This window comes from Haliaeetus albicilla, chromosome 23 (assembly GCF_947461875.1).
Source record: "Haliaeetus albicilla chromosome 23, bHalAlb1.1, whole genome shotgun sequence".
Taxonomy (NCBI): Eukaryota; Metazoa; Chordata; class Aves; order Accipitriformes; family Accipitridae; genus Haliaeetus; species Haliaeetus albicilla.
The window spans coordinates 1663765-1680352 of record NC_091505.1 but is presented as its reverse complement, the minus strand read 5'-3'; the positions used below and the strand labels follow the sequence as shown (position 1 = coordinate 1680352).

At 48.1% G+C, this 16588-nt stretch overlaps 1 protein-coding gene across 1 annotated transcript in view; it reads left to right on the top strand.

The window, feature by feature from the left end:
- Positions 1 to 471: 471 nt before the first annotated feature.
- The window catches only part of LOC104322466 (exocyst complex component 1), a 29374-nt gene continuing 13257 nt past the window's right edge, over positions 472 to 16588 (top strand). The window contains exons 1-9 of the mRNA XM_009925671.2: positions 472 to 721; positions 2090 to 2217; positions 6319 to 6478; positions 7272 to 7465; positions 11882 to 12109; positions 13344 to 13476; positions 14642 to 14751; positions 15909 to 16058; positions 16354 to 16447. Of these exons, the coding sequence (XP_009923973.2) occupies positions 598 to 721; positions 2090 to 2217; positions 6319 to 6478; positions 7272 to 7465; positions 11882 to 12109; positions 13344 to 13476; positions 14642 to 14751; positions 15909 to 16058; positions 16354 to 16447 (1321 nt within the window). The 5' untranslated portion in view covers positions 472 to 597. The remainder of the gene's footprint in view (positions 722 to 2089; positions 2218 to 6318; positions 6479 to 7271; positions 7466 to 11881; positions 12110 to 13343; positions 13477 to 14641; positions 14752 to 15908; positions 16059 to 16353; positions 16448 to 16588) is intronic.

Here is a 16588-nt window from a genome sequence, read left to right as displayed (position 1 = left end):
CCACAGCTGAGCTGCCAAAGCAGAATTGGGCTTCTTTTTTGCAGCACTGTTTGCACAGTTAAGTCCGTCCATCCCATGCTGATTGCAAGGCACCCCGGCTCAGTTTGCACATTGCATTGTGTGACCCAGGAGGGTGATTTCTTCAGCAGGGCTGAAACGATGTGAACCAACAAAAATAATCAGGCAATGGGTTGCTTGTAGCTGCGAACTGGTTTCACCTGCCCATGGACATGGTCCTGTTGCTCTAGACACTATGCTGAGCTGGAACCAAAAAGGATGGGTTTTTGGAAGAAATTAGGGAAGTTTTATTGTGGCCTTATTGGGCTGGATGCACTGGCATGTCCTGCTGGGACTGGGTGGGAATTCAGACCAGCTGATTATAAAAGGCTTTTCTGGCCTCAAGTCTACAACAATTACTTAACACTTACACTGCCTGCAAGACAACAGAGATTAAATCAGTGTGGGGGTAATGTATTTTACGGGTGTGCCAGGATCTTATGTGCAGATCATCTCTCCAGCCTAACTGTGTTTCACAGACTGTGAGCATCCCCGGGAGGCACAGGCAGCTACCACTTGCTGTTGTGTTCGGGTATCACCATGGCTTCTCTTTGGACCTCACTGGAAAAAGATGTGTTCAACCCGCAGAAAAAGAGGCTGCTGGAAACCATTCGTGTCTGGAAGACAGGGAAGAAGAAGAAGATGTCCATTCTCTGTGTCGTGGGTAAGAACCCCGGGGGGCTGGGACACTGGTTGAGATGCAAACCCAGGAAGGTTTCTTGCAGCTCTAGTGAGAGAGTTTGGTCTCTGATGGCTCTTTTCCTAATTTGGGAGAAGAGATAGGACCGCTATTTGGAATGCTGTATTTTAAGATCAAATGAAAGAAATCTTAATTCAAAGATAGGAGCTGTGCCATGTCAGTACAGTATGTGAAGAACTGGCAACAAAAGCATAATTTCCCTCTTGAATGTTGGATGATCTTTAGCTGGTTAGAGAGACCTGGGGTTTGCAGGATTGCTCAGACCAATGTAAGGGTGTTTTTTACCATTTGCATCAAATCTGTCATTAGAGATCAGCAACAAACCATTCTAACATGACACAGCATTACAGCGTCATTCTCTCTCTCCATAGTTTTGGTGAAAGTTTTAACAGTACCCAGACATTTCAGGAGTATGTAGTTATTTGATTAAGATCCAAAGGTGCAAGTGCTTTGGGAAATTTTCCATCTCCTTTGGTCTATGCTTTTCTAGTTGCTCCATCACTCCTGAGAAGTTGTTAGCATAGATTTTTTTGACACACTTACAGGGGAGAGACTTTCCTGCCCATGAGCTTCAGGACAGCATAGTCACGTACTAGAGGATTAATTTCTGACAGCCTTAGCTATAGTGTTTGACCTAAATGATATGCTTCAACTCCCTCTGTAGTCAGTGGAGGGCAGGAGGAATATCTCAAAGGGATGATGTAGCCACCCTATATGTAGCATCTAAAATACATGAGTTACCCCTGGAACTGTCCATGTCAGCTTTCTGGAGATATCTAGCTCACATGGGAGTTCTAAATTATAATAGCCAGAATCATGTACAGTGACCGCCTTCCAGATGAACCAAGAGGTGACTCTAGGCTAATTGGCACTGGAATTGATTTTTGATGGGATATGTTGGTGTGGGTATCAGTCAAACAATGCAGTGCTTTTGGACCCTGTTGTACGGCCAGCAATATGGGATGTAACGATCATAAATCTCACTGCACTAGGGCACCCTGTTCCTGTCACATTTGGATCTTGCTGAAATATTACTTGTGCCTTGTCTAGAGCACAATGGCCTGGTTTAAAACTCATTGAAATTATTGGGAATTCCTCCATAGACTTCAGAGTACTCTGGATTAGACCCCGGAGAGCACTTCCCATATGTAAATACTTAATGAAGGGAAAAGCCAGTAGAAACCCTGTAGCATCTCTCCATACAGCCACAATGCAAAATCAGTGTCTGTGTTTCCATCTGTACCTGTCCACTCACACTGAATTGTCGTGTACCAGGCTAACAGTAATATTGTGGGTTGTTTTGGTCTTTTTTCCCCTGTCTCTCATCCTCAGTGGACACCTTTAGGCCAATGCAGCCGTTTCTGGTGAAGGTCAAGGTGGACCGAGCAGAGCAGTACAAGATAGCCTACAGGTGGCCTTTAGCAGAGCTGAAGCTGGTAGATGGCAAGAGTCTCAACCAGGTAGGTTTGATTTTCCTTCTGTGGCAAAGGGCAGAACTGATCATGGGGGAGAGACATGAATATGAAGCTAGAGAGACACAGACCAGGATCCATGGGGTATTTGGGTCCTCTGGAGCTCAGCCCAAACGTTTAGATGGTGGGAAGAGCAGTGGGATCTGTGTGTGTGTGTATGAGATTTCTAATATAGGACTGAGCTAGCCCTGAATTATGCTAATTTTGAGGAAACGACCCCATTAAAAAAATTTATAAGCCCTCTGCCTTCCCTCAGAGCTGTTTCCTAGAGTGTGGTGAACCGACGTCCCTCCCTGGATGGTTCCTCCACCGTACATCAGTGCTTTTGGACTTGTCGTTTCCCTCATCTCTTCCAGGGAGATGCCTGTGCCCAGGATGCTGAGGCTGGAGTGATTTCCGCCCTCCTAAGTCATCTTTCTCTAAGTTAGGAAATGTCAGGCTGGCCAAGTACCTGACCAGGGTGAGCAGTGAGTGGGTGACCGCTGCATGGACATAGCTTCCATCAAAACCAGTGGGCAAACTTCCCTTATTCCTCAGGCAGAGGTCCTCCTGAAGCTCTTTGCAGCAGCCCTCTGAGGCTGGAGAGATGGGCTGCAAAGTGCTGCTCTTGTCAGGTCTCCAGCATTTGCAGAACACACTGTCAGGCCCATCTGTCGATCCATGTTGACAAAGCTTCTTGACAGACATTTGCATAGGGTATTTAAAGATTAAATGGAGGCATTTACTGAAAGAAGGATTATAGAGAGCTGGAGTCAGCGTGAGTCTGCGCTTTTAGGGTGACATTAAGGTTTTTGGGAAAGAAAACATGGACAAGATATTCCCTTTCCGCTGCTGGGGCTGGCAGAGTGTCATTAAAGTTGTTATAATTAGTTTTTTTATTAATGTGAATGTTCCAGGGGCTTTGGCAAGGTGCCTGGGTTTTCATAAGCATAGAAATAAATGAGAAAAAGAACAGCTTTCCAGTTCTACATCCAGGACAAATAAAGTACATCTGCACAACATGTCTGAAAGGAAAATCACAACTGCAGGTTTGCAGGGCATCTTGATCCTATGGGTAGAACTGAACTGATATCTCATTCTTACATTTTCCTGCACACAAGGAAATACATGCTTTCATCCTGCCTGAGCTTTCTTATAGCAGATGAGCCTGGCTCCACCAAGTCTTCTAAACTGCTTTGGCTCCTGAGGAGTTAGGATTAGAAGATACCTCCAGGATTTTCAGTCCTTTCCCCCTCACTTGCCATCCCAATGAGATAAAGTGATCATACTTTATCTTAGAGTATTGGTGTATTTTTGAGACCCCTCCTACTGGGAGGCAAACAGAGAACTTGGTTGTCCCGATGGCTAAAGCCTTCTTATGACTCCCAGCCTGTATTCCTGCCCACACCATCCCTGCTTGCGCATGTGCCATGGCTGTCCTTTAGGTTAGACAGCTCTTCTCCTTTGCAGATGTATTTTGAGGTTGCAGTCACCTCCCCTATTAACCTTCCTTCTGGCAGGCTAAGCAGACTGACCTCTTAGTCTCCTCTTCTGTATTGACTTCTCTCTTCCATTCATCAGGCCTGGAGCCCTCTTCCAGACTGAATTTGTCTTTCTTGAATGTGGGCAGCCAGAATTGTCCATATCATTCCTAAAATGGAATCTACTCTCCAGCTGAAGCTGCTGCAGAAGGTGCCCAGACAGAGGAGAGGCTGAAGCAGTAGGCTGCAGCCAGGACGTGTTGACATCTCTCCGGGTCCCACCATGGAGACCCCAGCACAAGGCAAGCTCCCCAGTGCAGCCCAGTGCTCAACCCAGTCCCTCCCTGTTGCATGGCCTGGCAAGTCCATGGAAATCCAAACAAGAGCTCTCCTCTGTCGCTTAGCAGATAGTATTGCCTACGGCCAAACCCCAGCTAGTGAGTCAATATTCAGTACACAGAGCAAGGGCTTGGTCGTCAGGTCTGCTCTGGTGCGCTGGGAAGCTCTCTGTTCCCTGGCACCAGCAAAGTACTGACACTGCAAGTCCTGCAGTGCTTAAAGCTACAGCTCCCTTGACCAAAACAGTATTAATATTTATGAAGCGATTAACGGATGCCTCCCTGCTTTAATAGCTCCTCATAAGGCATGCTATAAACCACGCGCACTGTAAATTCCTCCCCCAGACATCGCTGCTCTGCGCTGTTGCAGGGGCTGCTACTGAGCCTGCAAAGCGATGCGGGGGTGTGATGTATTGCTTCAAGGTGTTTAGAAAGCAACCCTTAAAGCGTCGTAGGACTGTGTCAATCCCCATACACTCTATGTCTGTTATGATGATTAGTATCAATAATTGTTAAGTGTGGCTTCTAAGTTCTCCAGAAGATGAGATCAGGCTGTGCTGCAGAGCTAAGGAGATGGTGCAGGAAGGAGTTTCTTTCTGTGGGATGTTCCTAGTTCAGCAACCTCCCTTATTCTCTCCACCTATACACCGCTTAGTGGCAAAAACTGTCTCCTGTGGCTGGAGTTCTCCCTCTGTGAGACTACATCATTTGGGCATAGAGAGACGTAGAGATATTGACACTTCTATGGATGAAAACAACGTGGAGAAATGCCAAGGGTGCTATTTTCCCAGTCCATGCTCCTTTTATCTCAGGTGACCTTCCCCTGCCAGGAAATGGGGCTGCTGGGAGATGCTGGGTGAAGCATGTGTGATACCACAGTGCTGCCGGCGGGACTTCAGGACTGAGCTTGTTTCTGGGTGTTCCCAGTTCTTGAGTGAAGAGAGGTTTGAGATTTCAGGTTGGATGAGGATTGCAGAGGGGAATATCTGCAGTGGGAGGCAGGGGGGATGCCGGGCTTACCCTGAATGCTTAACTCCAGTTGATTCGAGCTTTCTCATTCAGCACATCATTATGCTGCAGAGCTTATTGCCACAGGATGCTGTAGATGCCAACACTATGAATAAGTTCAAAAAACCATTAGAGGAAATCAGGAACAGTAGGTCCTTCAAGGGCTGTTAAACACAGTGCTGTGGATACAACCTCTGGCTCAGCGAGCTGCTAGATCACGGGCTGCTGGAGGCTGGCAGGGAATCCTGAAGGCAATATAACTCTGGACTTGCCCTTCGAATGCTTTTTCTCCCAAGCATCTGCCACTGGCCACTGTCAAAATTCATCAGCATTCATCCCCCAAAACCTGCAGTAAAAGGTGGGGGACTTATATGATCTGAAAAGAAATCAGCGTGCTGGATCAGGACACTGGGACTGGTTGATTGCTTGGTCTGACCCACTACGGGTGTCCTGGCATCCACTTCTAGGATCAGAATTGCTGTGCATCCTTTTAGTTTCAGTGCTTTTATCATGCCTATGATTGTTTGCCAAGTGCCATGAACATACTTCTCAAATCCTACCCAGTTGCTCTGGGATAGCAGCAGAAGACCAGGGAGAGATGTCTATAACTGCAGGAAAGAAACACAAAGAAGGATTTGCTGTTAACTAGAGGAATTGCCTGCTGCCAGCTTGGATATACAGAGCTTGTCAGGGAATTCATTGATTGAAAGACTTCAAAACAAACTTCTGACAACACTTACGCTGGGCATGGTACAGTTGGTGTCCATCACATCGGGTGTTGTGGGGATGTTGGGGGCAATAGCCCTTTTTAGCCCTTCATCAGCTCTGAGTCTGACTATACCTGTGCAGCTCCGCCAAAACCAGTCTAGTCATCGGCGTGATGTGGCCGGTAGCACTGGTCTCCCTGGGGTCACCTTCCCAGCATGTCCAGCCAGGATTTTTGCTAGGTGGTCTCAGGGAGCTGTCAGGATGACCCCCCCAGTTGAAGGGACTGAGCAGCCCGTGCAGACAGAGCTCTCCCTCCTCTAACATCTAAGCCCTGTGCTAGTCTCCATTCACAACGTGGCTTCCTGGGGCCAACGAACACACCAAAGCTTAAAACTGCAGCGTGGAGGTGTATCCCCCTCCCTCCTTCAACCAGGAGGTGTTTTTCCTCCAGGTGCACACGGGTGTTTTCACAACATCAGTTGCCTGCCATTAAAATGTGCTGCAGACCTGTGCTGAGTGTGTGCGGTGTGGCGAGTGGCATCTAATTGATGTTGTAATTAACTGTTGACATCTAGGCAAGCCTGGATTTTGATCTGCAGTTCGATAAGGTTTACAAGTGGACCGCTAGCAGCTTTGAGGAGAAGAACACCTTTATCAGATGCTTGTGGAAGCTGAACCACCGATTCCTCACCAGCTCTATCACATTTGTGAACGTCCCCTCCTGTGCGGCGGAAGGTAATTAGTTTCCTTGTCACACTCAGAGTGGTTTGGGGTTTTTGCATCATCACTATCATCGCTTTAGGATCAGGAGGTGAATAAATTTCAAACAGTGAATGCAGATGATGGGAGAGGCTGAGGTGGGTACCAGTGAGAGGGAAGCAGGAGGTTCCATGTTTTGTGTATCTGGAGGCACAGCCATCTGATCTATCCACTGAGCCTTGCCATGGAGACACAGTCCTAGGCTGGGAAGAAAAACAGATGGACAGTTTGTCTTATCTCCAGACATGCTATCTGCACTCTGGGTTGGGGCAGGTGAACAGTAAAGTGTTGATAATGTCAGGCCAGGGGGAGACTGGCTGCCTGCCTGGTAACATTCCCCAGCAGTATATCAAGAAATACATATATATATGGATATAAAAATATATTTTACTCTACACCACATGACTATCAGAGTATTTGATTACAAGAAGCCTGTTCATCTCTGAAGTTTTTCTCAGCTTTGTATAACAAACATATGAACATGTGCTGGCACACACTCCTAGAGAGGGGAGCAAGGAAAAACACATCCGGAGCTCAAATTAAATTTCAAATGTCTGTTTTGTCCCTCTTACAAAGCTGACCCATTATCCCACGCACATCTTTCTTTGCTCCATGCCACGATCTTATTCTAACTGACCAGCAGACTTGAGACTACTGGACTCACATCGCTTGGACTCAATGGGACCCCTGGGGCTAATATTGGCAGGGCTAATAAAATGCCATAGCTAGAAGGCTTTGGCCATCTCCACAACTCCTCCTGCCCATGCAGGGAGACAAAGGCCCCATGAAGACAGGAAGGATGCTGCAGAGGCTGAGAGCCAGGAGGAGCTCAGTGCGTACCAGGAGATGACACCAAAGGAAGCCGCCGATGTGTTGAAGCTGATGGAGGAGTACAAGCCCCTTGTGAACAACTCTGTGGCTTTTGCGGAGCAGCTAAGCAACGATCTCCATGTGCTGGATGAGGTAAGGGGGCCAAGGGCTGTGACTCAACCGAAAAGAAGGTGCCTGGCATGTAGGGGCACCTCTGGGTATCGTCAGCTCATTCCTTTGCTGTGAGCACTTGATTTGAGAGAAACTCATCTCCATGTTGTGCTACTTCAGCTCAAAAGGCATCTCGTGGGCAAGTTGGGAGAACACTGCTGCTCCCCTTCTGAGGGTCGGTGTTTGTCCCACTGGGTACTGTACCGGGGCCTCCTGCCCTTTGCAGGGGCTAAGCAGGTAACTGCAGCCCAGCAGCCAAATGTCTGTCTCTGCTGAGCTTAACCGCCCTTAGACATTGGCTTGGGTGGTGTCTCTCCAATGAACACGGTGACGGACCAGCTCGGGGCAGATGAAGCCCGCTGTCCTTTTGCAGAGGAGTAAAACAAAATAGTGGCACAGACTCAGCTGCAGGGAGGGATACGGAGCCCAGCTTCTTGTGGATTTGTAGCTGTGGGGGATTGTAATTTCTGGGGGCAGCGCAGGGATGGGTAAGGGTCTAACTGTGGGGCAAAGTGAAGTGGGGGGGCTCTGTGTCTGGCTGAGGGAGGTGGCTGAGACTGGGGAGCTCTAGGATCTCCTTCTCATTGCACAGATAGATGGTCTCTGTGTCCCAGGCAGTGTGAATTAGGACCATCACTTCTGCAGTCACCAGTGCAGAAGAAATTTGTCTTGGGGTGTTGCCTCTGGCCCTTAGTGCTAGGTCTACAAGCTGTGCCTCCAGCCAGGTCAGTGGTCAGCAGCGACCTTGAGCAATCCCACACCCGTAACCTCACCTGGAAATGACTTACAGGAACCGTCCCAAGGGGAAAACGCAGTGACGATGCCCACGCTGTGTGTCTTCCCCTCCCTGTCTGCACGGGGCCGGGTGTCCCATGGGTCTGGTTGGCCTGCCAGACACCTCCGGGCACTGAGAGCTCCCCAGGCTCCTGCCAAATCCACAGCCAGGTCTGCAGCTGACGGTGTGCCTGGTCCAGCATGGCCATCCACAAGCAGGACGTGCAGAAGCAGTGGGGCTGTGTCCTGCCGCGTTGCTGTGAGGGCTATCGCAGATACATAAAAAATTCCTGTTATTTCAGGTGTTTGTTTCTTTTTTTTTTAACTTGAGCACGACTGGATTAGTTACCTCAGGAAGGGGAGAACAGAAAAAAGCTGGGTAGGAAGGATAAAGGCTGCTGAGTAGGGATGGAAGTGCATGTAAAAAGTGGGGGGGTGATGAAGAGCAGAAAGGGTAGTCTGTCAGACAAGGATGCCTGGAAGAAAAGGAAAAGGCCAACAATGATCCCTACAGAAGGAAAAGCAGCAGCTAGGGAGAAAGAAAAGAGGAAAAAAATGAAACAGAGCTGGAAGGAGATAAAAAGTAAAAGATAAACTATAGTAGAAAGGGCCAATGCAGAAGGCACACATTATTTTCAGACTAGTGAGCTTTATTTGCTTTATTAGAGTTGCTGTATTTTATTGCATTTCTGCAGAGGATAACTTGTTTCTTTGAGTGCTGGAGCAAAATAATGAGATAGCTGCTTCGAGCATTTATCTTATGCTAATATATCTGGTACTAGGATTTTATGGGTAGGTAACTGAAGAATAAAGGGAAAAAAGTAAGCCAAAGGAAATATCCTAAAACATACGAGAAACCACAAACCCTAAATCCAACCTCCTTTAGCGCCAGTATTTGCTGTATTCCCGATTTGTATTTGTATGTGACTTACTACACTTGGAAACTTAGTAGTTAATCTGGAAGACGAAACTCCTGAGGTCTGCTCCCGCTTCCTCTTGGCAAGTCGTACAGGCACTTTGCGACTCTGTTTCCCAGCTGTAAAATACCCTATGAGAGTAACTAATAAATCTCTATTAAGTTCTTTGAGATGAAAGGTGCTGCCGAATACATTATTTTAATGCCCTTTAATTTATAAATGTCACTTACTGCTAATACAAATTAATTAATGAGATGTTTCTATTTCTAAGGTTTAATCTATGATATTAAGTGTTATTAATACCAGCAAGTTAGACTAGCACATGCATATATTTAAATGTTTTTCCCCACATCCCAGTAATAACACCTTGTCCTCCTCTTACAATACTAATCACCCTCTGCTAACCCGTCTCTTCTGGGGATCGTGAAACACTGCACCAACAGCAAGAAAGCGCTTAGCTGCTTCGGAGGGAAGGAAAGCACAGCCAGGGCACCCGGGAGGCAGCGAGCTTTGATTTTTACATTGGTATTCCTACGTCCTGCAGGATCCCAGCACCTGCCGAGACGCAGGCAGCTCCCGGCAGCTTTGTGCCACCTCCAGCAAAAGAGTTATTACGTTACCCGAGCGGCGATTCTCCGGAGAGCCCTTTCTGCCAGCAGTTGCCCCGCCAGTGTCACCGGTGATGCTTTGCTCCAGGCAAATCCCCGTGGGTCTGTTAAGCCCTAATAAGACAATCTGAAGGCACAGCAGTGACAGGCTTGCGGGAGGTTTATGGCTGTAATTTAGGAACATTTAATAAAATGTGAAGCTCCGGGCAGAACCTGTGGCCACGGGCCAGGGTCCCTGGCGTGCAGCTGGAAAGCGGCAGTCCGGGAGCGGGGCCGTTTGCTCCCTCCCAGGTCCCTCACGCCGGCCCGCATTGCCTGGTTGGGCTCCAGGCAAAAGGAGAATTCGCTTAGCATCGTTGGTGCTTTCAGAGATGAGTATCTGCGTGCGTTAGCAAGCCCCGCTTCAAATCCGACTGCTGAGCCCACTGGCAAGTGAAACTCTGCCTGCCCTGCCACCACTGGGCTCCCCATGGGAAAGCGGCATTGCTTTGCAGTGGAGTAGTTTCATCTCGACCCTTTGATAGAGATGCTTTGCTGTGTTTGCTGTGGTATCAGGCTTTTCATTTCTACAGAATTCCTCTGACCTTCCTAGATCCTTTGTGCATCTGCCTACATCCGAAGCCATTCCCCACAGTCCTTTCTCCCACACTTTCCTAAAACAGCACCACATTTGTCACAGGAGAGTGTAATCCATGCTTTGCCAGAGAGACCAAAGCCGCCCGGTCCGGGTTTGCACTGCAGAGTGGCTCTCACACATTTCAGGAGCACCTCCGTGCATCTTGTCCGGCATGTAGCACCTCGAGAGCTGGAGCTGCCAGTTCATCTTTATCCTGATAGCAATGCAGGTGGAGCTTGAAGAAGAGAAAGTCCTTAACAGAAGGACTGTAGATGCCCAGCATCTACTGTGCTTCCAGACACGGTCCTAAATCAGAGCACAGGGTAGGTCCAAGCCACAATAACCTGATGTGGGTTGACAAGAATTTGCTTCTCTTCCTCCTATCATTTCCCACTGGTGAGCTGAGCGTGGGGCGTTCTGGGGGATGCAGATGTTTCTGTTGTTCTTCCTCATTTAATGAAAAAGACAACAGATAATTGAAATATCAGAAAAGACAAACTTCTTTAAAAGCTTTATTAATGGAGAGAAAGATAGCAGTCTGGAAGCCTGACGCCTCCCAGGCCCATGTCTATTGATTGTTTTCTTTGATATCCCGCATGGTACACAGGCCCAGAAAATGATACAATTAACATTTGGAAGCAGTTAATCTCTAGCAGAGCTTGTCAGCAGTGATTAACATGCCGTTATATCTCTACCACCAGTCAAAACAAACGCCTGAGACCTCCCTGGGCAAATTGTGCCTTCAGTTTCCATATTAGAGACATATAGACGTGTATATCTCATGCATGATTTAATTGTTTATTAATTCCACTGCCAGAGCAGCTCAGCTGGGTAACACCCTGGCAGCAGTGGCGATGCCCAGAGCTGTGCTAAACATGCTGTGACAGGCACTTGGCATGGCCACGGTCTGCATAAATGCTTTAGAGCCAGACAGAATGGCCAGTGCCTCAAAGCTGGCATGTTTCCTTACAAATATTGTGGGATGGACACCCAGGTCCTCAGGGGGCTTCACCAGTTGTGGGGATCGAGAGTTGGAGACTCCGTGCGGTGTCTGCTTGGGAATTCCCTCGTGCACAGAGGGAAAAGTGGGGTGCAGAAGCCAGCAGGGCTTGGTGCCCTCTCTGAACCTACAAAGATTGTATTCTGCTCATGGCTGGATTTGCCTGGCGACTCCGCAGTAACCTCTTTGCTGTGGCAGAGGAAAGTCCTCTGAGCGTACGCCTTGCTCAGGGAAGGGTTTTGTTCTGCCCTGGCACTTTTGCAGATGGTTGCTGATGTAGAGTTAAGCCAAGTGCAAAGATAAGACATTGACCTTGTGCAGGTAGTGATGCAGGACAGAGACAATTATAACAGGATCTTGCACATTGTAAGGACAGAGTCTCTGCTTTGCCTTGGGAGGGTGAAGGTCAGGATATTTGACTCTGAGATGGTGGTGACCAGTCCCTGCTACAGTGCTGAAGCCCTCTGTTTCTCCACTTCACAGGCCAACCTTAGAGCCATTATCTCTTCTGAGAAGCAGGTGACACAGTTGATGAGCTCCATTGACGAGGCCCTGGCAGAGGTGGCCAGAGTGGAAGAGACCTTGCAGATCTATGATGAGTTACTGGGAAGCGTGAAGCAGCAGATGGACCACATCCACAGGGAAAACTCCTTGCTACATCGCATCGTTTCCAACAAGGCGAAGCTGGTGGATGAGATCCTCTTCCTCACGGTACGTGGATTTGCAAAGACATAAACCTTCAGCCTGTTGAATGTATTAGAAAAAACTTTCAGTGAGCCTCAAACACTCTGAAAACTATTATCTGTCTGCAAAGGCTACAGAGCTTCTCTGGCCTAGAAATGAGGGACTTCTTTGTTGTCTGGTTTGGGGGGTTTCTTGTGGGAAGCAATTGTCACTGAGGGTAGTTGCTTTCTTCCTCCCTTCACTTGGTAACTTTCAGTTTCTATCTTTGTACTAGGGAAAAACAGCTCTTATTAGTAGACAATAGCCATTTCAATAGCCAATAATCATTATGCAGGAATACGCAATCACGGTACTTAACGAGCAGTTAGAGCCAGAGCATGCAACACCCACCCCTGGTCAAAGCTGAGTTCCCATCAGCACTGATAACCTCCCATGCAGAGAAACCACTGGGGACTTTGAGTGGGACCTGAGGCAAACTATACATCTGTCATGGGAAAAGCAATCTGGGGACTCTCTGTTGCCCTGGAGAGGAGCCCTGGAGAGGCTGTTTGTCCAGGGACCCTATTGCTTCTCTTCCCACTGATGGGAGTTTCTCCACTCCTTTGCTCTCCTTTGCTTTCTTTCCCCCCACACCCTTGAAGGTAACTTAACTGTTAAGTCAATGTCTGCCATCAGCTGTGGACTTTGTGCCCATCGGCCTGTCTCAGTGTCCATTGTGGAGTAAGGAGCTTTTCTCTGCAGTTCCTCATAGTGACAGAGACCCTGGCGCAGGGGACAGCACCGCCAGTGGAAAGACTCTTGATGACCTCTGGGAATATGGGAAAGCAAATTATTTACAAACATAACATACCACAGATGCAAGAACAGTGCTGCAATAGCACAGCTGATCCTCACTTCCACGGCTGATGGTGACCTCTACGCCATTGACCTTTTCATTTCTGAGTAACTCAAGCTGCAGTTTCCCTAGCTTTTTCTTTCTCCTCCCCACCATTTTGCTGCCAGTAGTGATCCCAGACGTGCCGGCCCTTTGGAAACTCATGCAGAGGTTTGCCAGGGCACCCTTGGCGACTGCTGCAGTTGCTACTGTGCAGACGTTTGTTTTTGGTGGGGATAGAGCGGCATGGTCTTCTTGATGGACGCATGCAGCCTGGCAGCTGAAGGTAGCACTCAACTATTTCAAGCCAGCAGACTTCTGGGTGGGATAAGAAGGGATGAAAAGGTGGCTGTGCTTTTACGCGTTCTCTTCTGGCTTTGTTTTTAGACCCACCTCAACCTCAGCAGGGAACACTGCAATGCCCTGAGCCAGGCAGATCTTTCCAGCCCCAGCAGAGTGAAAGCCTGCATTGCTGCAGCAGAGGCTTTATCTGGCTGCATGAACATCCAGATACAGCCTGGTGAGTAGAGAGCAGATTTATTTCTGCAGACAGGAGAGCCACCAGCTCATCCACAACCTGTGCTGCACACCCAGCGCCATTTCGTGCTGTCCAGCCTCTGCAGGTGTCCCTGGACCGCTGAAACTGGAGGGGACGTTCCCAGGAATTAGCTCACACGCTTGCTGGGCAGCCCTGCATGCTGCCTGGGCAAAGCAGAAAAGAAATAGAAGGCAGGCATGTATTTGGGAAGCTAAGCAGCAGCATTGACCTGGGGGGACCTGGGGTATAAGGTGCAGAGCTACAAATACTATTTCCCTGCAGTGCACCCAGAGTTGCAAGCTGGGGAAACAGGCTTGCAGGGTCGGCTTTCTTCTGGAGATATTGCTGAAGCTTTCAAAGTCTTCGGCAGCTTCACCTAGAAGCACAGTCAAGCAGAGCTGGGAAAGCCAGTGTGACATTACCTCTGAACATCCATGGAGAGAAGTAGCTGGTGGGGGGAGGATTGGCTCCATTCCTAGAGAAATCCAATTCACGCTGCAAAGGGCCAAGCTGGGGCATCAACGCACCACAGGCAGGTCTGGAGGCACCCCCCTCTGGACCCAGGCACCAGCTGGTCCAGTTCACATTACAGTTGAGGCAAACTTATGGCAAGCATCTATACAATTCCTCTAAATACCTGGATGTAAGGCACCACTGTCTACCATCTGGGTACAACACCTCTTATAGTTCAAAAAGGAACTGGTGGAAAGACACATTTAGAAATTGTGGTCTCTTGGGGCAACCCAGTTATCTGTACTTGACCATGGAAAAACAATAATTTGTTGTAGCAGTGTCCACTGTGGGTGTTGCTGGAGACCTGCCGGTCTACAGGGACTTGATCCTGGCATGAAACCCCATGCTTTCCTTGTGAAGAGACTGGGCATTTGTCCTCGGCCATGGTCAGACTGATGGATGCTTTGAAATGTTTGGGTTTTTTATTTTTTACTTTAAACTCCCTCCCTGACTGTATTTGCTTGGTACCACAGCAAATCTTTCTCCCTTTGTTGGCTTTCAGGTGTTAGTATTTATCCCAGATCTTACTCCTTGAAGACCTGTCTTATTTGCCAGTGTGCTGAGCAATGCTGGTCTACAGCCATGACAGCTCGTGCTGCTCAATACCATGATACCTTCTTTTTTTTATCTCAAGGTTATCGGAAACTGCAGTCTGTGGCTGAGCAGCTGATCATGTTTGAAACACTGAAGCAGAACTTTGAAAACTCTTTCATCAGTCACATTACAAGCATCTTTGAGCTGCAGGTGGGCTTCGCTCTTCATGTGGCACCTCAAAATCCTGGGAGATTTGCATATTCTGGTAAAATAGTACCAGCAGTATAGGGGATGTCACCGTAAAAGGATTCTCCAAAAGCGTCTCCCCAGAAAGGTCTTTTCACATACCTTCACCCTGCCATTGCCCCCCAGCCCCCTGGTTAGTTTTGCAGGCACACAGAAGAAATCCAGCACAATTCTTTGTCTATCAGGTTTCCTCCGGTGACAGTCATTAATCCTCTGGTCATGTTACAAAGTGCCTAGGCCTGAAGATTTTTGCTTTAGATTTTCTTGTTTTACTTTGGGCGTGGTGGTGGTTGTTCATCTGTTTGTGACATAAAATCCCAGGATAAAAGCCAATCCCTTGATCCTTTGATTAATGTTTTCAAGTGTTCCTCTTGCAGTTTACAAGGTACGGTGGACAGTGCGTCGGTGGGCAGAAATCTCAAAAGAAAATGTTACTCTTCTAGATTTCATTTCATGAAGAGAAAAGGAGTGACTCCCAAATCCTTAGCGTTATTTCCATAAATCTTTAGCATTTACTTTGAAGCATTGACTCTGGGAAGTGATGTGACTGGCAGGGAACTGGGAGGGAACTGTGGAATCTCCATCCTTGGAGATTTTCAGGCCTTGACTGGACACACCCCTGAGCAAGCTGCTCCACCTGGACCCACTCTGAACCTGCCGAGCTCCCATCCCACCTAAATGACTCTGAGTGGTGGGTGTGATGCCCCAGCGCTGTCAGACCCTGGCAGATGTGCTGCATCAACTGTGCAGCATCCTTCCTCTCCGTTGCATCCCACCTCCCCTGAGACATACCTGCCTCCCAGTGCTTGGAGGGACAATTTCCAGCATGCTCCTGAACAATGAGCTTTCCTCCTGTGTCTTCTCCACACCACTGTGCTTAGCTGGACTATCCCACATATTACTGATGGGCTGGCTCATTCCTCTGGGCTCAGAGTTGTTCCCAGGACATGGGATTAAAACTAGATTTCAAAGTGATCATGCATGCTCTGCTTCACCCTTTAAATTTGCTTCTGAAACGTGTTCAGAACTGGAAATTCAAGGGCGATTATGAAGCAATTATTTTACAGAGCTTTTCAAGGCTGTGTTTGATTTGACACTTTCTGCCATTTCTGTTGCTTTAGGGTAATGCTCAGGTCCCTGCTCTTGGTCAGGCCGTTGACAACTTATCTGCACCGAGCCATGGACTCCACCATGAGGAACTGGTGCCCTACACCCCGCTCATGGCCTGGCTGAGGAACGCCAACCCAGTTCTGTTCTGTGATCTCCCCAAGGTATGGCTGAAGTCCTGAACAAATATTGCAAACAATCCACTAGGAATAGATTAGTCAATCTGAATCTCCTCAATTCATGAGGAGAGCTTGGTTTCACCAAATCCATACCACCCACAAGCTTCCAGCATTTGGACCTTCTAGGAAAGTATATGGCCATCTTGGCCACATGGTGTTGGACCTCTGTGCTTGACAGAAAGCAGTCTGGGACTCGGTGGCAGACATTGTGTTGAAGGAAAAGGTCTGAAATACTAAAATTTGGTCTTTGCTTTCATCTGGCCATTTCTCTACTTTCCAGGTCTATGCCCAGAACCTCAGCAGACTTTATGACCGGGAAATCAAAGCCTTTTTTGAACAAGCCAAAACCTCTTTGTTAGGAAGAAGAAAAGGAAGTGAGTGTTTTGCAAATATGACCTTTGCGTTGCTGAGCAGTGATTCATTTGCAAGTAGGGAACACGGCAATCATCTTCTATCGCAGGTGTCTTCCCCAGGTTTTGTGCCATGAATTTACTTTCTCCTCCACTGACTGGGCG